At 40.8% G+C, this 24,964-nt stretch overlaps 2 protein-coding genes across 6 annotated transcripts in view; one reads left to right on the top strand and one right to left on the bottom strand.

The window, feature by feature from the left end:
* tpp2 (tripeptidyl peptidase 2) overlaps positions 1–4,797 on the top strand; it is a 49,297-nt gene extending 44,500 nt beyond the window's left edge. For all 3 annotated transcript variants that reach the window (XM_067442310.1, XM_067442309.1, XM_067442308.1), the window contains 2 exons: positions 445–564; positions 3,574–4,797. In XM_067442310.1, the coding sequence (XP_067298411.1) occupies positions 445–564; positions 3,574–3,663 (210 nt within the window). In that variant the 3' untranslated portion in view covers positions 3,664–4,797. The remainder of the gene's footprint in view (positions 1–444; positions 565–3,573) is intronic.
* On the bottom strand, positions 545–23,498 carry LOC137073630 (uncharacterized). Of its 3 annotated transcripts, none has more exons than XM_067442313.1 (11): positions 23,360–23,498; positions 22,735–22,832; positions 19,068–19,207; positions 17,950–18,067; positions 15,913–16,581; positions 14,836–14,981; positions 13,981–14,104; positions 12,287–12,847; positions 11,149–11,297; positions 9,884–10,007; positions 545–672 (listed from the first exon to the last, which is right to left on the bottom strand). In XM_067442313.1, exons 1-11 carry the CDS (start codon positions 23,380–23,382, stop codon positions 566–568), a joined length of 2,259 nt encoding a protein of 752 aa, XP_067298414.1. In that variant the 5' UTR covers positions 23,383–23,498; the 3' UTR covers positions 545–565. The 3 variants fall into 3 exon arrangements, with proteins under 3 accessions (XP_067298414.1, XP_067298412.1, XP_067298413.1); XM_067442311.1 differs by lacking the exon at positions 545–672 and adding an exon at positions 8,034–8,561; XM_067442312.1 differs by lacking the exon at positions 545–672 and adding an exon at positions 8,034–8,561 and having other exon boundaries at positions 23,350–23,483.
* Positions 23,499–24,964: the final 1,466 nt, after the last annotated feature.

Here is a 24,964-nt window from a genome sequence, read left to right as displayed (position 1 = left end):
AAGGGTCAACACACACACACACACAAGCGAACACAGACACATACACTCACACAAATGAGCACACACGAACACACACACAGAAACACATGATATGCTCTTATGCGCCGATTGCCAACAAAACGTACACATTTGATCAGTTTCTCTCACCGTCTGCGGTTTCCACTCATGACCGGGAACACACATACACACTTGCAGAACTCCGGAAACACAAACTGCCTCCACTGTTCCCTTAATGCTTTCTCTCTCATACACACACACACTTCTTTAGTGACTTCTTTATTGTTGATCTCGTGTCTAAACACACGACGCCAGCACCGCAGACGGCTCCCGGCCCATATAAGGAGTTCCTCCCTTAATGATGTCATACAGGGCCATACTCAGTGAATAAGCTAGAATGCAGAAAATAGTGCTAAACATTTATTTGACGCTGATTTCCTCTGGCAGGTTTTAACGTTCTCCTACAAACACGCACTGGCGAGTAAGATGTACGCGAGGGCCTTGAAGTTCGCCATGAAGATCGTCGAGGACAAGCCCAGCAAAGAGAACTGGAGGAACTGCACACAGGTCAGTCCGCGGTGCAGTGCATTCTGGGATTGTCTGTGTTGGATTTATCTGATGCTGCTTCACTTTTGATCAATTTAATGCGCAGGGTTCTCACTCGTCCTGGAAAACCTGAAAAATGAGAATTTCAAATGTTCTGGAATTCATTTTTTCATGTTTTACTTTAGAGTTCATCACTGTCCCAAACAATCACCGCTAGCTGCAGAAAGTGTGTGTCCAGTTTTCAAGTAAAACACTAATAACCAAAACAAACAAGTGTTAAAGGGTTAGTTCACCCAAAGATGAAATGTCTGTCATTAACTCGTCTCTCTAATGTCGCTCCACACCCGTAAGACCTCCGCTCATCTTCACACACAGTTTAAGATATTTTATATTTAGTCCGACAAATTACACGACTTCATTACTTGAGTAACAGTACTGCTGGTGAAATATTACTCCGTTACAAGTGAAAGTTTTAAAAACAGATTTTTACTGCAGTAAAAGTACAGAAGCATTTGTTTTCAGAAGTACTTCAGTATCAAAAGTAAATGTCCTTCTTTATGTCGCCGCATTATTGTATTATAGTTGTCTAAATGCACATTATGCCATCATGGTTTAAGCCAGTCAGTGACGCTCCATCTGACACACTAGCAGACGACTAACTTAAACTCATTTAAATACTTGTAGAAAAGTTACAAAGCTGCTGTCACTTTAAGGCCGAATGCACGGATCCAATACACTGATACACATCTGATATTCTCACACTGTTCACCTTCACTGAAGACAGAATCAACTTTGTTTATGTCAATCCTCCACTAAATGAGCATTTGGACATCCGTCTTCCGTCATTTTGCTCTAAACTATAAATCAGTGTTTAATAAATGCTGTGAAATCATTGAACTTCACGAGACTCTACAAGAGTGATTCCTGAAAGGCTTTCTGCAAAAACCCAAACACCTTTAAAAGAAGAAAAAAATCATCACTGACTTTCAAAGCTGCGACAGAAACGACTTTCCACTTCGAGGACCTTGATAGAAATGTAGTGGAGTAAAGAGGACGATATTTGTCTTTCAGATGGAGTGAAGTTAAAGGGTCATGAAACCCCAAAACACTTTTTTTGAGATGTAAACAGATATGTATAGGCTGCACATCATTGAAAACACTAAGGGTACTCATTAATGGTATTCATATGTGAAAATAGTTATTTTTGCATTTTTCAGAGCGATTTCTGTCTTCCGGTTTGAAAAGCTTAGTCGGAGCAACGTCACAAATGCTGACGTCGGCGCGGCCTTTTCAGCCCAAGTATGGGCTGCTGGGCACATGCTGACGTCGACCGCTCCGAGCGATTCTCGATATATATTCATGACATAAAGCTCATTCAGTCCAATCCCTGCACTGTAGTATGCATACAAGATAATTTAGTTAATATGCATGAGACAGTCCCTTCTGTCAGGCTCGTCTTCCATCATTATTGTAGAGATATGGTGGGGAAGTTTTGGAAGCAGCGTGTGGAAAAGTCATGGAGGAAAGCTAGGCGTTGTGCTGATACGAAGTAACGTAAAGGGCGCCGAGCGAGCTGTCACCGGCGCCGTCTGTGGAAGCCTTTGCTACAAAGGCTCGGTAAAGTAAAATTAACTTGAGGAATTGCACGCCGAACCTGCAAGCCTTGACTATCTAATTTATGTCAGGAGTGCAAATTAACCCATCTGTAATCTGTTGGATAATGAACAAAAGCCACGTCCTCTCCGTTTTATTTGTGGTCACAGCCATGCACTAAACCGCATGTGTTCGGGCTCTTAGTGAAACAGTGTGATTCATATTTGGACAGATATAGATTTAGCTGCCGAGTGATAGACAGCGCGGATCGTCACGGCAACCCAGCGCGCGTCGCTCTGCTTCAGATGCGCGGTCGAGACTAGCCTCAAACCCCTTCGCTTTTACACCGATCTAGAATTACACATCTCTATCGCATCGCATGTTGGGTGGTTCACGTTCTCTTATCACGTCGGCGCGTTGTTCATCTTGCCAAACAGCGTGCATATTTGGACAAATATAGTTTTATCACGTTTGCAAAATATTTCGTCATGCAGAATAACATTTATTTTCATTTCTCACTGAATTATGCTGGTTTGAAGAGCTGAATGATTTGCGATCTCTGCTGCACGCCACTCATAGCTCTCTCATTCGCTGTACTCATCCCTCATTTAATCTCACTGTGGTAAACAATGCCAACGGGAACCAAGAACACGTCTCAGAAACGCTGTAACTGCTGCTATCACCTACTGACACTCCCCTATTTATGCAAACATTCCCTCTTTCCACACAATACCATCCCACCTTTTCACAGTCGACCACTCCCCTTTTAACAAGTCTTTTCAAATCGAAGGTGTGAAAAAACACCGCTGCAGCAGGGGGGTCTCATGACCCTTTAAAGTCAGAAGTTTACAGAAAAAATAACACTCCAGTAAAGCACAGATACTCAAAAAGTGAACTTCAGGACAGGACTCGAGTAGATGAGCTGAGTTACGGTCCAGATCTGGTGTGTGTGCATTGAATGGGAACTGGTTAGTTAATAAACTCGCAAATTTTGACTTTACTCATAATTGTGATATAAACGCACAATTGCAAGTTATAAAGTCCAAGAGTCTACGAGTTTTTGCTTAAAATAAGATAAATAATCTGCCAATGGGGTGAGAAAAATAATCTTAATTCAAACAGAAAACAAGATTATTTTTCTCACCCCATTGGCAGATTATTTATCTTATTTTAAGCAAAAACTCTCTTCATTTTGAGTTATTTTCCCCAAAACAAGACAATTACTTTCGCTTGTCTAGTAAATACTTCTTGATTTAAGAATGTTTAGATGTTTGGACTAGAAACAAGACAAAAATACTGAGTAAGAAGAGCATTTTTTGCAGTGTGTGAGATAATTATGAAAAAGAGTGGGAATTCTGATGCATCCTTGATGAATAAAAGTGTGCATTTCTTTCTAAAGTGGTGTAAATGTGTGTGTGTGTTGTGAATGTGTTGCAGCTGCTGCGCTCTCTGGGCTGGACTCACTGTGTGTCCTATACGGAGAACTGGCTGCCCATCATGTTCCCGTCAGACTTCACGCCCTTCTAACGTCTTCATCCGGAGACGATATAAATGCCTTCCGGGAAACATCAGAAAACTGAGCGCGGATCCCATAAAGCCTTCCTGCGTGCGGATCGACGTCTCTGCGCTCCTCCTGTAATAACCTCATCATAAGGCAATATATGATGGACATCCAGTTCGGGAGAGGAACAAAATATCATTTCTTTTTTTAATTTTGGGGTGATTTTCTGTTTTTGTGATTTGACTCTTGTGTGTGTCAAAGCGATGGAAGCTCGTTTCTGCCACTAAATAAAAAAATTCAAAGAGTAATTGCGACTTCACACAATTCAGATTTTTTTCTCTCACAATTGCGAGTTATAAAGTCACAATTTTGACTTTTCTCACAATTACGTGACGGTCACAACTTTAAAAATGTTCTCACAATTGTGTGATATAAAGTCACCATTCTGTCTTTTTTTTCTCACAATTGTGCATTTTAAAGTCACAATTCTCAATTTTTTTCTCACAATTGCGCATTTTAAAGTCACAAATTGCGGATCAAATTGCAGATATAAACTCACAATTGTGATAAAGTCAGAATTGTGAGAGTCACAATTACTCTTTTTATTTAGTGGCGTAAACGGGCTCCCATAGAAATGTATGCATGTTTTATAAAGACACAAGAGTCGTTTTATGTTCGTTTCCGTGGCGTCCTGAAGGAAGTGTGCGATTAAAAGACTCATTTGTGGCGAGTTTAACCCCAAACCGTCTTCATTTAGACGCTGAAATACGTTTTGAAAACTGAGGAAGTTTCACAGCCAGCAGTTCATGTTTTACCTCCGGGCGTGATGTCACTTCCTGCTCTCTCACGCGTCATTTCTTCAGGACTTCTTCTTCAAAAATGGCCTTAAATCTATATATTCCTCCCGTCCAGCTCTGCGTTTCTTCAGGAAACAACATCTCGTTCTCTCGAGTATCTTCAGATATATTTATGGATGTCTCGTATTTATAAAGTATAAATGAATACTAGGTGATGCCAATATTTTAAAGTCATTTTAACTGATGCGTAGAGTAGCTAGGTGTTATTTTATATCCATTATATGATGTGACAGACGGTTATTTTGTTACCGCGGTAAATCGGTGTGTGTGATGGAGATTCTGAATAAAATCATCTGGAACTGACGTCACACTGCTCATTTCTGTCACACACACACACACACACACTTTGTTCAGGAGTCATTCATGTTATGAACATTACAATGGCATTTTATTACAAATGTGTTAAAAAACAAATGATTTTGAGACTGACGTGTAGTTTTCTATGATATGCCAAACAATATTTGGGATATCCTGAATATGGTTCTGTGCATAGCACCACAAAAAAAAGAAGAAGTCTTTTCTTGGTTTATTTATCGAAAGAAACTACAGGGAAGTACAAACGTTGTCAATGTAAAACACTTAAAAAATCACAAATGATATTATTGATTGCATTACAGTATCAAGTCACTTAAAATCATATCATTAATATATTATATCTTTGATATGGATGAATCGTATACATCCCCAGTATGAAAATAATAATAAAGCAAAATAAAATACACAAACAAACCCACCACAAAACATTACTGAACATTTATACTTAAGTTATACACTCAAAGTTGGGTCAAAAATGTACAAACTCAAATTATATTTTATCCCAATGGTTGGGTTTGTGTATATTTGACCTACCTTTGGGTTAAAACAACCCAGCTTTGTGTATATAAAACATTATAAATGTAATTGTTGGATTCCTCCCTTTCCGGATCATGTGTTTGATGGAGACTCTTAATAAATCTGGATGTCAAATTGCTCATATTTGCGATGCAAAGAGTTCATCACATAGATGCCTCATTAGTGCCTGTGCCGATCGGTCGAATGAGGCATCTATGTAAATATATCTGTTCCGGTATTTTGACCTTACTTGATGGAAGTAATGTCAGAGCGGCAACCTCCCGCGATCTCTCTTGAAGCCAATACAGAAGTAATGTAAACTGCAATTCCTCGACTGGCCTCTAGGGACAGGCTCCAGAAGGAGCAGGAAAAAACATGTTTACAGCCTGGTACAAATTGTGGTTTTGGCTTATAAGGCAAAATTTTGATCTTCATGACAACTGTGAGGGGGTGAATTTTTTTATAACTCATTCGTTAACGTAATATAAAGCCTTAAAGTTCTGCATAATTAAGGGCGTGGTTACAGGTGGATAGCCATTTATCTGCCGTCTGTAGCATAGACCGTAAAAAAATATGGACGACTCGACATCATCCGTTTCCGCTTGCCATATTTGAAGCTTTCAGGCAGCCTTGCACGGCGCGGACATCTTGGGACCGAGTCTGCGCAGTAGCGATTTCGGGACCGGAGTTGCGCAGTAGAGCGCAGGAAGTAGAGCAGGAAGTACAGTCGCGATATCAAAAGCCCGCCCACACTCTCGCAGATGCAGAACAATTAATTATGTTGGTGTGAAATAAACAGTTATGGAAATGTAGAAATTAAAGCTAAAGCTCTAATCTGCTCCCAAAAATTTCGAAAAAAGTCCGTTAGCGCCTCAGTGACAACTTCACTCAGAGAAGCCGTCAGTCTCAGCTGTCAATCATGACGTCACACCCCCGTTTTTATAGCATCAGATAACTAACTCAAACTAAACTTATTTTTAAAACGAACACCTGAAATGAAATCATCGTGATGATAACTGCCTTCAGTGACATAAACTAACTTTGGGGAAAACATTTTTGAAGTGTCATTTTATTATTTAGATTGCCTCGCGTCCATTAGAAATCACAGAGGGGCGGCTATACTGGGACCGGCCACCGGGGGGCGATCGAGGCGCGAAAGCTTCAGTAAATGAGAGGGAGACTGCAGGCTTGGTCTGTAGTCATTGCGTCACCTCAGCTCCGCCCACACCCCGCCTTTTTGCCCATCTTCTGTTATCCGGGAGTGACTCGCGATGACTCGCTCACAAGATGGCGACGCCCAGCTCGCCCCTACTTTAAGCTTCAGAACGGCTTATCGGAATCCTCTGGGTGACGTCACGGACGCTACGGCCATATTATTTTACAGTCAATGGTAATGTCGATGGGAACACTAGATGAGATTCGTCTGATATGAGGTATAAATAACACAAATACTGTTGTGTTTCTGTCAGAAAGCGATCGTTTCGTGTCTTAAGACATCAGTGTGTCTCCACGAGCCTCAGGGTTTAATATGGATTCATAAGTGTGTGTGTGTTTTACTCTCATAGAAATACACCCCATTGACACGCATTACACGAGCAACGGCCAGTGTTGAGGGTAACTCATTACAAGTAACTTGAGTTACGTAATCAGATTACTTTTTCAAGTAACTAGTAAAGTAATGCATTACTTTTAAAATTACCAACACAATATCTGAGTTACTTTTTTAAATAAATAACACAAGTTACTTTGTTTTCCCATTTATTGACTGACAGCTCTCCTGTCCCCATGTTGAGATAAATGGTAAGTGTGGAGTTGTTGTGTGTAAACATGATGGTTATTGTAGTTCTAACATGCATTTACTAATCTCATTTGCACAAAAAACAAAACAATGAATAAAATCTGTGAAATGCAAAATCAGAATACTATGCAAACCTCCAATAAGTTTAATAAATCAAATATTTGTATGTATTTAATCTCACTTTATTAACCAATGTCTTGCTGCTGACCTTTAATGATTGAGTTAAACCCTATGCAAAAAAGACTTTAGATTTTGTGTTTTTATTATAGAAGTAAGTGTTACCTGAGGATTATCTACTTTTGGTTTGAGAGGGTCTTTACATTTGCTCAAAAATATATATATTTTTTGTTATATAAAAAAACAAGCCCAGCCCAGGTGAAAAAAGTAACGCATTACTTTTCAAAGTAACTTTCCCCAACACTGGCAACGGTTGAGTTAAAAATCTTCATCTGTGTTCTCCTGAAGAAACAAACACACCTATGAAGCCCTGGGGGTCAGCAGATAAACATCACAGGCTCATTTAGGGGTCAACTATCCCTTTAAAAATATAATGAGTTTTGGGTCAAAAATGACCCTGATTTGAAGATTTATAGCTGTCGGTGTTGACCATCAGCTCCTCCGGGAAGCCTTCTTGAAGTGGAATCAGAAACACTGCTCTTCTTATTTAGTATTTTTGTCTTGTTTCCAGTCTAAATATAAAAATTTTAACATAAGAACAAACAACATAAGATATTTTTTAAACTCACAATGAAGAGAGTTTTTGCTTAAAACAGGCAACATGATCTGCCAATGGGGTGAGAGAAATAATCTGATTTCTGTTTCCGTCCCAATCAGAAATAAGATTATTTTTCTCACCCCATTAGCAGATCATGTTGCCTGTTTTAAGCAAAAACTCACTTCATTTTGAGATTTTCACCAGAAAACAAGCAAAAATATCTCATGTCGTTTTACTGATCTAGTAAATGCGTCTTGATTTAAGAATATTTAGATATTTGGACTGGAAACAAGACAAAAACACTAAATAAGGAGCGCATTTTAGCAGTGAAAGCTCGTCAGATTCTCATGTTGGCTGAGTAAATCCTCACCTCGTCCATCTCTGTCAGTATTTTGGTGTGGAAAGCTTTCTGAAGGTCCTCAATGAATACCAGGTCAGCCTGATATCGGACCTTGTTTGCGAAGATCAGGGTTGTCTGCGGTCCACAGAAGTGCCGCATGGTTTGGAGAAGCTCGCTGAGATAATCGTGGTGATAAACCAGATCAGCTGCCAAAATGTAATCGTATCTGTGGCTGGAGCGAGGGAACTTCAGCTCCAGTTCGTGGCCCCATTCCAGTGCTCTGACCTCGGGCTCGTGTCTCCGCTGCCCCCTGGTGTTCCGGTTCAGGTTGCACCGCAAATTGCCAAGAATTTCTGGCAGATCTGTGGCTGTCAGTTTAGCCCCTACAAATCAGAGACAATATTTAGTTCTGCTTATCCTAAACCAGGAGTGTTTAATCCTGCTTCTGCACTGCACACAATGCTCTTCTTACTTAGTATTTTTATCTCATTTCTAGTCTAAAGATCTAACAATTCTTAAATCAAGATGCATTTACTAGATCAGTAAATTACTAGAAAACTCTCTTACTTTTGAGTTATTTTTTCACAAAACAACACAATTACTTTTGCTTGTCTAGTAAATACTTCTTGTTTTAAGAATGTTTAGATGTTCGGACTCGAAACAAGACACAAATACTGAGTAAGAAGAGCATTTTTGCAGTGTGCAGAGAGAGCAACCATCCACTACCATAGTATTTTATCCCCTACTATAGTGAATGGTTGCTCTCTCTGGTTACAAACATTCTTCCAAATATCTTCTTTTGTGTTCAGCAGAAGAAAGAAACTCATACAGCTTTGGAACGACATGAGGGCGAGTAAATATGCTTCTTTTTATTTTTGTCTTGTTTCCAGTCTAAATATCTAAATATTCTTAAATCAAGATGCATTTACTAGATCAGTAAAACAACATTAGATATTTTTGCTTGTTTTCTGGGTAAAATACATCTAAATGAAGTGAGTTTTTGCTTAAAACAGGCAAAATGATCTGCCAAAGGGGTGAGAAAAATAATCTTATTTCTCTTTAGGACGCAAACGAGACAAAAGTACTAAGTAAGAAGAGCTTTTTTTTTTTTGCAGTGTGCGCTGTCCAGTCACAATTACTCTGCAAAAAATGCTCTTCTTACTTAGTACTTCTGTCTTGTTTCTAGTCTGATGTAGTCTCATCAAAATTATAAAAAAATGAATGTAAAAATCATATTAACATTATAAAACAATGCAGTTCATGACCCCTTTAAACACAGAATGTTATGTGGTTAAATCTTAGCCTCCGACCTAAATACCAGTTTTTCCCTTTTGTAACAATAATTTTGGTGTCAAACCTTAAACACTCAATCTTTATTTGAGGATTGAACACAAACGCGGAAGAGAAGCCAATGCTGAATAAAGTCGTAGTTTTTGTTATTTTTGGACCCAAATGTATTTTGGATGCTTCAAGAGACTCTAATTAACCCACTGATGTCTCATATGGACTACTGTGATGATGTTTTTATTCCCTTTCTGGACATGGACAGTATAGTGTGCATACACTTGCATACGCTCTCGGACTAAATATAAAATATCTTAAACTGTGTGTGAAGATGAACGGAGGTCTTACGGGTGTGGAGCGACGTTAGGGAGAGGAGTTAATGACAGACATTTCATTTTTCAAATTGGATCCCAAGATTTACCCAGAAGTGTGGCGACTATGGAGAGGAGTCCTGTTCCCGCTCCGAGCTCCAGGGTGGATTTATCCAGTAGATTGATCTGCTGTCGGCCGCTCGGGGTCTCCAGGAATCGGCAAAGAGCCAAAGCCTACCACATTCAAAACCAAGTGTTCATAGACTCATGCACTGTAAAACATTATTTAGAAAAAAAGTTACCTGATTGCCTTAAAATTTTGAGTTAATACAAATAATTTTTTTCCGACAACTTATATTATTAACAGATTGTGTAAGAATATTGTGTAATTGTGTGTGTTTTATTTGTGATGCCGCAGCCAAATTGTGCTATTTTCATGATTTATCAAATGTTTTATGTGGTTCAGATACAATAATATTTTGAGTTTCTATTTATTAAACAAATTTCCTTCATTGTATCAACTCAAGTTTTTAATTTCAATAAACTCAACATTTTAAGGCAACCAGGTTACTTACTTTTTTAAGTTAAACCAACAAACATTTTTTACAGTGTGTGTTTTACCTTCTCACTGGGGCTGCACAATTCATCACATTTGGAATCGAGATTACAAATACGGACGCCTCAATTATATAATCATTCAATAAAATGTAATCGCAAAAAAAGTCCACATATATTATTCTGTCTGTTTAATGTTTTTCTTTCTTTCTACAGCTTAAGTTTTTTCCTCCGTTGTTTTATTTTTAATATAACAATATCATGTACACTGCAAAAAATGCTTGTCTTGTTTCTAGTCCAAACATCTAAAAATTCTTACGACAAGAAGTATTTACTAGACAAGCAAAAGTAATTGTCTTGATTTGGGAAAAATAACTCAAAATGAAGAGAGTTTTTGCTGAAAATAAGATCAATAATCTGCCAATGGGGTGAGAAAAATAATCTTAATTCAAACAGAAAACAAGATTATTTATCTCACCCCATTGGCAGATTATTTATTCTGAGAAAATACTTAGTAAGAAAAGCATTTTTACTTTTTTTATTTAAAGAAACCAAACCCATTTATATTTGACTTTTAAGGCATAATGCTATAGAAACATCTATACAAGTTTTTCAGGAAGAGTGTTTATTCTGATATAATATTACAGCATGCAGTCGCTTCAAACAATGGCATAAAACTATTCAAAACGTCATTCAATGTAAATAGTGATAATCGCGATAATTACAATTTCAGGGGAATGATCGACAGTTATTATTTTTGTCATAATCGTGCGGCCCTAGTTCTCAGTCAGCACAGCCAGTCTCTCCCTGATGTGCTCACCGCCGGCCACACCATACTGCCGTAATGGTCAATGGATTCCTGAATCCTGATTTCATGACCCAGAAAGGTGAAGGTCTCTTTGCCTTGGCTGTAGTAGACAGTAGGAGCCCAGGGTCTCTGAGCAGATGGGTCTGTGTGCTCCGGTTCAGCTGAGGAGAAAAACATCAGGAGCATCCCATCAAATACATCCACTGCAGGGATCAGGGTCTAAACTAAAGGGTTAGTTCACACAAACATGTAACGTCTGTCATTAATTCCTCCTGTGGTTGCCCAGCCGTCAGACCTCCGCTCATCTTCACACACAGATGAAGATATTAGTGTTGAAATCCGATGGCTCAGAAAGGCCTTCATTGACACCAATGTCATTTCCTCTCTCAAGACCCATAAAGGCACTAAAGACGTCGTTACAAAGCCCATCTCACTACAGCGGCTCTACAATCATTGATGAAGAGGCCAGAATAGAGTTAGTGCGCAAAAACACTAAATAACGACTTATATAGTGATGGCCGATTTCAGAACAAAGCTTCGAACCGTTATGAGTCAGTGAATCGATTCATGATTCGAACCGTTATGAGTCAGTGAATCGATTCATGATTCGGACCGTTATGAGTCAGTGAATCGATTCATGATTCGGACCGTTATGAGTCAGTGAATCGATTCATGATTCGAACTGCTATGAGTCAGTGAATCGATTCATGATTCGGATCGCGTGTCAAACTGCTGAAATCACGAGACTTTGGCGATCCGAATCCTGAATCGATTCACTGACTCATAACGGTTCGACTCATGAATCGATTCACTGACTCATAACGGTTCGAAGCTTTGTTCTGAAATCGGCCATCACTATATAAGTCGTTATTTAGTGTTTTCCCGCACTAACTCTATTCTGGCCTCTTCATCAATGATTGTAGAGCCGCTGTAGTGAGATGGGCTTTGTAACGACGTCTTTAGTGCCTTTATGGGTCTTGAGAGAGGAAATGATATTGGTGTCAATGAAGGCCTTTCTGAGCCATCGGATTTCAACACTAATATCTTCATCTGTGTGTGAAGATGAGCGGAGGTCTGACGGCTGGCCAACCACAGGAGGAATTAATATGTTTGCATTAATTCGCAGTTTTGAACAGTTTGCAAGCCTAACCTTGTTCCTCTTCCTCCACAGAGTCCTGTTGTTCTTCTTGTTCGTCGTCTTCTAAACTCTGAGTATCATCACTCTCTTGCTCCTCTGCGCTGTTTTCTGTGGAGTTCATTTCTCCAGAATCCTGCTCGTTTAACCCTTCCTCGCTCGACTCTTCAATCGGCTCATCTTCCTGCTCTGGTGTCTTGCTGGTTGCTATGTATATCCTCACATCATCCAACTCTTCAATCAGCGCGATGTCGAAATATCTGAGGAAGTTGTCGATGAAGCCCAGATCCGATGCGAAGCGGACCTTATTCGCCCAAACTAGAGTCGTTCCAGACTGGCAGAAGTACCGCATGGTGACCAGGAGCTCGGCCAGAGAATCGTGATGATAGACTACATCCGTGGCCAACACATAATCATATCGGTGTGTGGCTCGAGGGAAGGTTTCGTCCAGCTTTTGACCCCAGATTAGCTCTGCGATCAGGGGCTCGTGCCTCCGCCGGCCTCTCGTGTTCCTGTTGAGGTTGCATGTCAGTTTACTCAGAATCTCGGGCAAATCCGTGGCCGTTAATTTGGCACCTATAGAGCAATTTCAGAGATTATCAAACCAATTCGATTAAAGGGATAGTTCACCCGAAAATTTAAAAGCTGTCATCTTTTTCTCTCCCTCATGTTGTTCCAAAGGAAGGAAGATATTTGGAAGAATGGGATGAAACGAGCATGACAAATTTGAGTGTAAATCGTTTGTAAAGCCGCTCTGACGTAAATTTTCGGAGTCACGAAAATGTTTGTATTTTAAAAATGTTAGTTGGTAGGAAAGAAAAAGTACACCTGCTCCCTACCACGAGTAAATGGTGCGTAAAACATTTGAACGTTCTTCACATGTACACCAACCGAACAACAATAATAGAGAAGTTAATTTTTTACCGCATTTCTAAATTCAGCAATGTTCTTTAAATAAGATACTAGTAATAACACATTACTGCCATGGATATTCTGTATCAAAGGATGTCCGCTGGAAAAACGCTGCCCTTGCAAAGCGCTTTCAAGCGCCACCATCTGGCCGTTTTCAGAAGAGCACCAGGTGTTTAGCTGGATAAAACATGCTTTGGTGGACACATGATAATTTAAAATGTATTGCTATTCATATGGCCAATTAGTCTCTTCAACATTTATGCAAAATACTGGAGGCAAACCTGAGAAAGAAGTCCAGAAGAGTCCACAGCGCTCCTGGTCACGTCATTGCAGTTGTAACTCATGGGCGGGGATTATGCTAATTATGAATGAGCGTGCACGTGCATCCTATTTACGCATGTTTGGAATTCACTAACACACACACGTTTAACTAACCAATCGAAGCGTTTGTGAATCTGGAGGAGAGTTTTCATAAAGGTCCATTTTACGCGCAAATTACTCTGAATTTGCTCATATATTTACGAACGTTTCATGAATGAGGCCCAATGTTTGTATATAAGCAGATTTTCAGCCCCATTGACTACTATAGTATTTTCCCCCTACTATGGTAGTCAATGGGGCTGAAAATCTGCTTATATACAAACATTCTTCCAAATATCTTCTTTTGTGTTCAGCAGAATTAAAAAAGAAATTCATACAGGTTTGGAACAACATGAGAGAGAGTAAATGATGACAGAAATTTCATTTTTGGGTGAACTATCCCTTTAACACCTCAATCTCCTCATCACGACACTTACCCAACAGCGTGACGACAGCCGAGAGTAAGCCGGTTCCAGCGCCGAGCTCAAGAACTGATTTATCGAGTAAATTAATCTGCTGACGACCCTGCGGTGTTTCCAAGAATTGGCAAAGTGCAAGTGCCTGTTTGGAAAGACAGAAGCTGAGTCAGAAACCGCTCCGTTAGTCCACTAATACAGCTGAAGGAGTGCCATGAAAACGAGTGAGCGAGTATACTTTGGCTGTACACTCGTTATTGCGGTGCAAACATTTTATTACCCGTGTGCGTCTTAAAAACTATATATATATATATACAAAACTATATATATTTTAAAAGATGCTAACAAACAGCTCAAACATGTGTTTTATTTAGCATTAGTTATAAATCTTGTCTGTGAAAGCAGTAATGTAAAGCTAATACAGCCAGAATATGATTCATTCATTCAACTGATTCGTTCAGGAAGGGAGCAAGCGACTCTTTTTATGAGAAGATCATTGAATCATTGATTCGTTCGGGAAGGGAGCAAGCGACTCTCTTTATGAGTGGATCATTGAATCATTAATTAATTTGGGAAGGGAGTAAGTGGCTCTCTTTATGACTGGATCATTGAATCATTGATTCGTTCAGAAAGGGATCAAGTGGCTCTCTTTATGACTGGATCATTGAATCATTGATTCGTTCAGGAAAGGAGCAATGCCATTTCAGAATCAGCCATAAATCACCTTTTAAAGGTGCTCCATGTTTGATTAGCCCGACTCTACGTCTGTAATCTTGGACTTTATACTGACACCTATCGCCTTGGATGCAGATCTTTAGTTCCTAATGTCATCATAGATATATTCTGTGTATTTGTCTCACGTTATTTTTGTCTCACCGCTGGCCATACAGTAGCACCGTAAGAATCGATCGACTCCTCGATTGTGATATCCTGTCCCAAAAAATGGTAGACTTCTTTCTCAGGTCTGTAGTAAACAGTCGGCGCCCATGATCTCGTGCACTTATTCTCTGCACGTCCTTTCTCTGAAAGAAAAGACCAAAATTAGGCTTTTAATTCATCCTGGAGCCACACCAACGTTATCCCATTTCAGGTCTTTGAGTCTCCACCAATAAGATGATCATTTGAATCAGGTGTGTTTGATTAGGGACAAATGCAAAAGTAACTTCATTACTGCAGTAAAAGTACAGAAGTATTTGTTTTCAGAAGTACTTCAGTATCAAAAGTAAATGTCCTTCTTTATGTCGCTGCATTATTGTATTATAGTTGTATAAATGCACATTATGCCATCATGGTTTAAGCCAGTCAGTGACGCTCCATCTGACACACTAGCAGACGACTAACTTAAACTCATTTAAATACTTGTAGAAAAGTTACAAAGCTGCTGTCACTTTAAGGCCGAATGCACGGATCCAATACACTGATACACATCTGATATTCTCACACTGTTCACCTTCACTGAAGACAGAATCAACTTTGTTTATGTGAATACTCCACTAAATGAGCATTTGGACATCCGTCTTCTTCCATTTTGCTCTAAACTATAAATCAGTGTTTAATAAATGCTGTGAAATCATTGAACTTCACGAGACTCTACAAGAGTGATTCCTGAAAGGCTTTCTGCAAAAACCCAAACACCTTTTAAAGAAGAAAAAAATCATCCTCTGACTTTCAAAGCTGCGACAGAAACGACTTTCCACTTCGAGGACCTTGATAGAAATGTAGTGGAGTAAAGAGGACGATATTTGTCTTTCAGATGGAGTGAAGTTAAAGTCAGAAGATTACAGAAAAAATAATACTCCAGTAAAGCACAGAGACTCAAACAGTGAACTTCAGTACAGGACTCGAGGAGATGAGCTGAGGGACGGTAAATGTGTGTGTGCCTCCCGGATTGTAATCAGGAAACTCTGCATTAGTCGAGTAATGGTGGTGTAATTTTCAGAATGTATTACTGACCAGATGTCTGCTCTACGAATGTTGAATCGATCTCAGAACAGCCGTCACTTTCTTCATCTCCACTGTCCTCAGATTCAAGATTTGTGTCCTCCTCTTCTTCTTCCTCTTCTTTGATATGGCTCCCATCCTCCAAATGATACGATTCCTCCTGATTTTCCTTACCAACATTCCCTGTTTTCCTTTGCACATCTTTATATTCTTGAACCTGTTCTCCATCCTTTTGTTCTGTCCGTTTGACCTTTCCTTCAATAATCTCATCCTCTTCTGTCGTCTCTAGTCGACTTTCCTCTCGCATTGTGGCGGAGTAAATTTTAACCTCTCCGTTGTCCGCCAGCAGAGTCGTGTTGAACGTTTTTGTGAAGTTCTCCAGGAAAACCAGATCCGAATCGAAGCGGGTTTTGTTGGCCCATATGAGGGTGGTCCCGGGCTGGCAGAAGTGCCGCATGGTGGCCAGTAATTCTGCCAGGAAGTCGTGATGATAGACCACATCGGCTGCTAAAATATAGTCGTATCTGTAGACGGACTGAGGGAAGGTCTTATCGAGGTCCTTTCCCCAAAAGAGCTCCGCCACCTGGGGTGTGTATCTACAGCGGGCCCGTGTGTTTCTGGACAGGTTCGATCTCAGGTTCCCGAGGACTTCCGGAAGGTCTGTCGCGGTCACCCAGGCACCTAAAGATGATTTATACAGCTGTGAAAATCTAAGAAAAATTATCTGCCAATGGGGTGAGAAAAATAATCTTAATTCAAACAGAAAACAAGCAAAAATATCTAATGTCGTTTTACTGATCTAGTAAATGCATCTTGATTTAAGAATATTTAGTTATTTGGACTGGAAACAAGACAAAACTACTAAATAAGAAGAGCATTTATTGTAGTGTGGCATTTCTTACTGTAACCATATCGACGTCTATTAAAATCTCGAAAATCCAAACACATGAATTCTAATACAGCGGAATAATTCTGCAAATATGGCGGAGGACCCATAATGCAACACGGCGTGGCGTCCCCTTCACAGTCCCTATAACACCACAGATATGTATATGTGTGTATAACACAGCAGGATATGTTTTTAAAGCCACACTTGGCTACTTTTGCTCTCGGGGTCCCCCTACAGCTGGGAAAAAATAATGTCCTCAACTACTGTCGTAAGCTCTGTCCTCCTACATCAGGGGACGCCATCGCGCGTACATTTGTTGACATGACAGCCCTGATAGCCCTGAGCTAGTGATGCGCGGGTCGTCTCATAACCCGCGGACCCCGTATGTCTATTTAATGGTCGCGGGTGCGCGGCGGGTTGTAAAAATATATTCAGTGGTGCGGTGCGGGCCAAATAACTTAATAAAAGCGTCCCGCGGGTCGGTGCAGCACTAACAGTTCCCCTGAACACTGCAAGAGGAGTTCACATGCAGGTGTTCTTCTGGCGGCGCGTGGGAAACGTCTTCATCAGGTACAGTCAGTGGCAGATGTTTCAGCATGTCATATGAATATCATTTCATGGGTTTTATTTTTTTCAAGCGCCAAATAATCACGATGCTCACGTTTACAAGCCAGCGTCATTATAGTAGTCTATTGGTTGTCATTTTCCAGAATCTATATGATACTTCAGTTCAGTGTTTGAGTGGCAGCTCACAGTAACAAGCAGGACAGCATCGGTCGGGCACGCCTCCTTCAGCTCACGCCGACGAGCAAACGCTGGTCACATGTTGATCCTCGTCCTGCCTTTAATCACATCACTTTTTCGTTTCCTCTTATTGCTTTCCTCCAACAAATACTTTTCTTTCGTATGTGTCTGTGCTGCTTCGGACATGACTATATTATCCGACGAACAAAGTTGGGCTCACACGTCCGAATGTAAGGAAGTGTGTGTGTTGGTGGAAGTGACGTATATGCCGTAAAGCAGTCGAATTTTGTAGTTCTTTTTGTTCTCGGGTTACTACCCGAAACCCGTCGATTTATCATCACAAGAGTCTTGAAAATATATTATGAAGGTTGAAAAGTTACCTAGTGCTGCATTAAACCATGATAATCTTTTCTTACCCAGCAGACTGGCCACGATGGACACGAGACCCGTGCCGGATCCAATCTCTAGCACCGCCTTATCAAGAAGATCAACGGCCGCTCGATTGGACTCAAGGTAGTGACACAGAGCCAGAGCCTAAATGAGAATTCATGATGATTATTTAATAAAACTCACAAAACTCGGAAAGCCTAACAAGCCCAAGGGTTCATTACCAAAACATAAGCCCGTCGGCGGGCCGGTGAATCTTAAATAGTGAAATCATTTCATCATCTGCTCTGTTCACTTTCTTGACTTGATATTTAAAAGAGTGCGCCCGTGTGTGTGTGTGTGTGTGTGTGATGGGTAGGTTTAGGGGCAGTGTGTGTGTGTGTGTGTGTGTGTGTGTGTGTGTGTGTGTGTGTGTGTGTGTGTGTGTGTGTGTGATGGGTAGGTTTAGGGGCAGTGTGTGTGTGTGTGTGTGTGTGTGTGTGTGTGTGATGGGTAGGTTTAGGGGCAGTGTGTGTGTGTGTGTGTGTGTGTGTGTGATGGGTAGGTTTAGGGGCAGTGTGTGTGTGTGTGTGTGTGTGTGTGTGTGTGTGTGTGTGTGATGGGTAGGTTTAGGGGCAGTGTAAGGGGATAGAAAATACGGTTTGTACAGTATAAAAACCATTACGCCTGTGGAATGTCCCCATATGTCACAAAAACAAACGTGTGTGTGTGGTTCACGAGTATATCCACTGATCGGGCGGGCCAAGTAATAAAAAATTATATTCCAATCAACCGCGGGTGGATGAGAAATAAATCATTGTGTTTGTTTGATGAAGACGTTTAGCGAGCCCTGTGAGAGAATCATTCCGGCGCCGCTTTCAAAACAATCCCTCATGTGAACTGACAGAGCTGAAGCTCCTTAAATATGCAAATCTTATCCAATCCTAGCTGTGGGCGTTTACTTCCAAGTCTCCAGTGACACGCCCATCAAAACCAGCGTTCAGGAGAGAGCCTCAAAACCAGTGTAGAAAAGAGCCTATTACTGATGAGTTATGATGTTTCTGAATGTAAAACCACACACACGTCATTAGTTGACCTCAGACAACAGCATAGAGCCAGTTCATGACATCTTTAACGTTTAAAACATGTAATAAAGGAATCATCTTACTGCTGGCCAGATGACGGACCCAAATGAATCCAGAGACTCCCAGATGCGGATCTCATGACCGGCGAAATAATGGAGCTCCTTCCCAATGGAGGACAACACACTGGGCACCCAGCAGGCCTTCTGCACACACACTTCAGCTTCTGCTCAATATAACCAAACAGATCCTCATTAAAGCCTTCACTGATGTAGAGCCTATCACACACACACACACACACCGCAATGTGACGCCAGGTGCGATGAAAGCGTTTATGCTAGTTCATTTAGTTTTCATTTTTATTTTGTTTAAATATCAAATGCACTGGCACATCTGTTCACTCATCAGTGTGTGTGTGTGTGTGTGTGCGTGTGTGTGCGTGCGTGCGTGCGTGTGTGTGTGTGTGTGTGTGATGGGTAGGTTTAGGGGCAGTGTAAGGGGATAGAAAGTACGAGTTGTACAGTATAAAAACCATTACGCCTATGGAATGTCCCCACATTTCACAAAAACAAACCTGTGTGTGTGTGTGTGTGTGTGTGTGTGTGTGTGTGTGTGTTCACCCATGGGCGTCTGGACCAAACCAGGTGTGTCCAGGAGCATTTTTGGAGCATTGCACCAAACTGAAAACCTTGGAACCGAAAACCACTGACCACACACACACCTGCTGTGAAGTCAAAAGTGCAGTATTTCTGTGTTATTTAAAGGGTGTGTGTTAGTAATATGAGCCAATGGGTCGGCGAACCCGGCAGATGGTCCAAAAGGGCATCCCTCGTCTCTTAATGAGGCATGGGTGTGTGTGTGTGTAGGTGTAACGTGCAATAAATCAATCAGATCTCATCTCCCTTTCCCTTGGAATGCACCACGGCAGATCCACAGTTACAGCGGAAAGACTGAACGCTTCTGCACAGAGGAATCCACTTATTATTCAAAAATGTGTGTGTGCTGCGTCCCTGTTTGTGTAATAATCAGAGTGTGTGTGTGTGTGTGTAACAATCAGAGCATCTGTGTGTGTGTGTGTGTGTTTGTGTGTCTGTGTGTTGCTGCGTCCCTGTGTGTGTAATAATCAGAGTGTGTGTGTGTGTGTCTGTGTGTGCTGCGTCCCTGTGTGTGTAATAATCAGAGTGTGTGTGTGTGTGTGTGTGTAACAATCAGAGTGTCTGTGTGTGTGTGTGCGTGTGTGTGTCTGTGTGTTGCTGCGCGTCCCTGAGTGTGTACTAATCAGAGTGTGTGTGTGTGCGCTGCCTCCCTGTGTGTGTAACAATCAGAGTGTCTGTGTGTGTGTGTGTGTGTGTAACAATCAGAGCGTCTGTGTGTGTGTGTGTGTGTGTGTGTGTTGCTGCGTCCCTGTGTGTGTAATAATCAGAGTGTGTGTGTGTGTGTGTGTGTGTGTGTGTGTGTGTGTGTGTGTGTGTGTGTGTAACAATCAGAGCGTCTGTGTGTGTGTGTGTGTGTGTGTGTGTGTGTTGCTGCGTCCCTGTGTGTGTAATAATCAGAGTGTGTGTGTCTGTGTGTGCTGCGTCCCTGTGTGTGTAATAATCAGAGTGTGTGTGTGTGTGTGTGTAACAATCAGAGTGTCTGTGTGTGTGTGTGTGTGTGTGTGTGTGTGTGTGTGCGTGCGTGTGTGTGTCTGTGTGTTGCTGCGCGTCCCTGAGTGTGTAATAATCAGAGAGTGTGTGCTGTGTCCCTGTGTGTGTAACAATCAGAGTGTGTGTGTGTGTGTAACAATCAGAGTGTCTGTGTGTGTGTGTGTGTGTGTGTGTGTCTGTCTGTGTGTTGCTGCGCGTCCATGAGTGTGTAATAATCAGAGTGTATGTGTGTGTGTGTGTGTGTGTGTGTTGCTGCATGTCCATGAGTGTGTAATAATCAGAGTGTATGTGTGTGTGTCTGTGTGTGCTGCGTCCCTGTGTGTGTAATAATCAGAGAGTGTGTGTGTGTGTGTGTGTGTGTGTGTGTAACAATCAGAGTGTCTGTGTGTGTGTGTCCCTGAGTGTGTACTAATCAGAGTGTATGTTGTGTGTGTGTGTGTGCGTTGCTGCGTGTCCATGAGTGTGTAATAATCAGAGTGTATGTGTGTGTGTGTGTGTGTGTGTGTGTGTGTGCGTGTACTGCGGCACGTCCATGAGTGTGTAATAATCAGAGAGTGTGTGTGTGTGTGTGTGTGTGCGTGTGTGTGTGTGGGTGTGTGTTTGTGTGTGTGTGTGTGTAATAATCAGAGTGTGTGTGTGTGTGTGTTTGTGTGTGTGTGTGTGCAGGGCCGGCGTTTGCTATAGGCGAGCTAGGCGGTCGCCTAGGGCGACAATTGTGTTAGGGGCGCGAGCGCGCTCTAGTGCCGCCCATTACTTCCCATTAAGCATAGAATCGGAACAAGCGAAATACAACATAATGTTCATTAAACATGATCGTCATAGGGTGCCCCCTCAGCCACACGTTTAATTACTTATCAACCTGATTATTAGATTGAATTGATGGTGATTATTGATTATCAGTTCAGGCGTTAGGTCAGGCAGTGCTCATCTTGCGCGTTCATCAAAAATGAGGCGCCTAAACCACGCACAGGGATGGAAAAAGAGAAAAAAGAAAGGAAGAAAATCAAAAGAAAGCCCAGTATAGAGGTTAGTCTTCTTATCTCAGCCAATAAGTTGTCAAACTAAATAAAATTACTTAGTATCAATCTTATCAACTAATATTTATTTTATAAATATTATTAATATTGTCACTAAGCTATCACTTGCTAGTTTTCTACATAATTACTATACGTATTGCAAACATAACTTCACTGACAATAATCTACAATAACCTACATGGATGTCATTTAAATATAAAAAGTCCAGTTGGTTATGAATGTAACGTATGCATTTTATTTATAAAAAGTACAAACGCTCTCTACGTGGGCGTCGGAAGGAAATAAATACGGCCTCTCGTTTTTTTTTTTTTTTTTTTTACTGGAGCAGCCTAACGATAGACGCCATATTATTTACATTAAACACAAATATGCTGTGTTCATTAAATTCTTTACTGTGGCTGTAGTGTAGTGGTAAGTCGCATGGCATCAAGATTTGATGCATCTCGATCAGAGGTTCGATCCTGCCTTTTACCACACTCGCTCTATTCCCTTTTCCCATCACATATCAGATCGGAAAGGCATTTATTTTCAATAAAAAGTGAGAAAATGTTTGAAAAGTGGAAATAAAGCGTCGAACGTGTTTAATAATAAGTGCTTCTCGGTTAGGCCTAGGAAAAAAGACATGTGCTGAATTAGAATAGAGACGATAAAAGTGAGTGGGGAGGGGTGGGGGGCGCAAAACTCCATCTCGCCTAGGGCAACCAAAGACCTAGAGCCGGCCCTGTGTGTGTGTAATAATCAGAGTGTGTGTGTGTGTGTGTGTGTAATAATCAGAGTGTGTGTGTGTGTGTTTGTGTGTGTGTGTGTGTGTGTGTGTGTGTGTGTGTGTGTGTGTGTGTAATAATCAGTGTGTATCACCAACACACTCTTTAAATCGCCGTTGACTGTAGAGGAGGTTGGCCAATGGCCTCACTCAAGCCACTGCATTTGATATTTGAACACAGAGCAGCTGCGTGTGGCTGAAACTAATAAAACACACTCCCATTGTGCCCGGTGTGTGACAGAGCCCTAAGATAAGTGGATCTCGCATTAATAACACTGCATCTGATATTATATTTGAGTTGACTGACCATCGGTATCATCTTTCCCAGCGGTGGAGCGCTCGTCCATCTCCGCTGCGGCAGACTGAGGACAGTCCATGATGAGATCCGCTCGCTCACAGGATGGGCTGATTAAACACACACATTATTGAGCTCGTTTGACATGTAAAAATATACGCAATTGTCCAAGCATCGTTTTGCTAGCTCATGATCTATGCAAATGAGCAATTAAACATTTCAGAAACAAAACCAATGACGTGCTCACACTCGAAAGAGGAAAATAATCTTGTTTTCTGTTTGAATTAAGATTATTTTTCTCACCCCATTGGCAGATTATTTATCTTATTTTAAGCAAAAACTCTCTTCATTTTGAGTTATTTTTCCCCAAAACAAGACAATAACTTTTGCTTGTCTAGTAAATACTTCTTGTTTTAAGAATTTTTAGATGTTTGGACTAGAAACAAGACAAAAATACTGAGTAAGAAGAGCATTTTTTGCAGTGTAATACGATGAGATCAGTTTTTGCATTTGGAGAAAAGTCAAAAACAAGGCACTTCAAAACCTTTAAAAGTTTCTAAGTTAGCACGTGCAAAGCAAATAGATAAACTAACACAGTTTTTATAGGTCTAAAGTGTTGATATTTACCAGGAATCACCTCTTATATTTCCTCAAATGCATTTCAAAATTTCAGAAGAAATCTCCGCAGTCGTGTTTAAATCGGCCGAGGATCATCCGCCTATAAAGGTGAGCTTTACTCGACTCTGTCCTGTCCAAAGTTATCCACGTAGTGCTTCTGCAACCACATCTTCAGCAAGGTTATAGTCGAGCATCATCACACACACACACACTCCAGCGTCACACTGACATGACTATATTTAGCTGGAGATTCATGAAGCCGTGGCACATCATCCAGACAAACACAGAGAAATAGAGCATGATGCAGGAGAGCAGGCTTCTGTTGGCACAGAGAGATCAGGAGAGTAAACACTAAAGCCCTGAGATAACACAGCGGCGCAGGAAGCCGGAGTCGCTGATCTGGTCCACGCCAAGAAATGATTCAGGCCCTTCATAGATGAGACATGTTTAAATGAGGTTTACTTTACCTAATTAAGTTGTGTCGAAATGTGTTCAATCAGCCTAATATATTTAAAACTGAAGTTTACCTTAATCCATTTGTATTAAAACTTACATAATCACATAAACGTCGCACACCTGTGTGTGAAAGGTGCGTAGGAAAGCAGGACAAAAAAAGCCCAATTATCAACAAATGAAAAGGGAAGTCCAGCACACAATCAACTTGCAATTAAAAATGATTTATTATTGCAACGTTTCGATTCTCAGGCTGAGGAAGATCGAAAGATCGAAACGTTGCAATAATAAATCACTTTTAATTGCAAGTTTGAATTAAGATTATTTTTCTCACCCCATTGGCAGATTATTTATCTTATTTTAAGCAAAAACTTGAAATATTTTTTCCCAAAACAAGACAATAATTTGTACTTGTCTAGTAAATGTTTCTTAATGTAAGAATTTTTAGATATTTAGACTAAAACAAGACAGAAATACTGAGTAAGAAGAGCATTTTCTGCAGTGTAGGGGAACAAAAAAAAAGTGGATTTTTGAAATAGTGGTGGCGCTATAGAGTTGGTCGTACAGACGTCATATTTGGTCAGATTATTACTCATTATCATCTCTACAAATGTGCCAATTTTCATCATTTTCCTACGTACGGTTCATAGGGCTGCCATTGACTCCCATTGGGGAGGAATAGGAAAATAAAACGCATGTAATCACTTATACATCATTATTCATCGTACTCCATTGCACACAATGCATTATTTTAATGCATATATTTTAGTTGTTTTTGTGGTGCATATGTGCATGTGAAATGCAGATTTATGTGAGATTATTTTTTGCCCTATAATTCTGTCCCTATCGGTTTCTATGATTCCAGGCAGCTGGTATGTGCTAAATGGGTTCCACAGACGCGAAACTCAATATAACTCTCATTATATCTCAGGAGGCCGCATGAGCTCTCCGCTGGTCAACCCTCATCTATCCGCCTCTAAATCCACTCTCTATCTTCTCCAGTTTCTTGTACGACTGTCAAAACCCTCTGGAATTGGTGGCTGATTGAACGCCTTCCCCATGTAGGGTCCTGGTGTATTTTGGTGGTCTGGCACTGGAGACACATTTACACCATTTGGCAGATAGGAGAAAGCCTCATAATGTTGAAATGATTGGCTTTCCTGCAGGAGGT

The sequence above is a fragment of the Pseudorasbora parva genome, chromosome 4 (assembly GCF_024679245.1).
Source record: "Pseudorasbora parva isolate DD20220531a chromosome 4, ASM2467924v1, whole genome shotgun sequence".
Lineage (NCBI taxonomy): Eukaryota > Metazoa > Chordata > Actinopteri > Cypriniformes > Gobionidae > Pseudorasbora > Pseudorasbora parva.
This window is presented reverse-complemented; position numbering and strand designations above follow the sequence as displayed.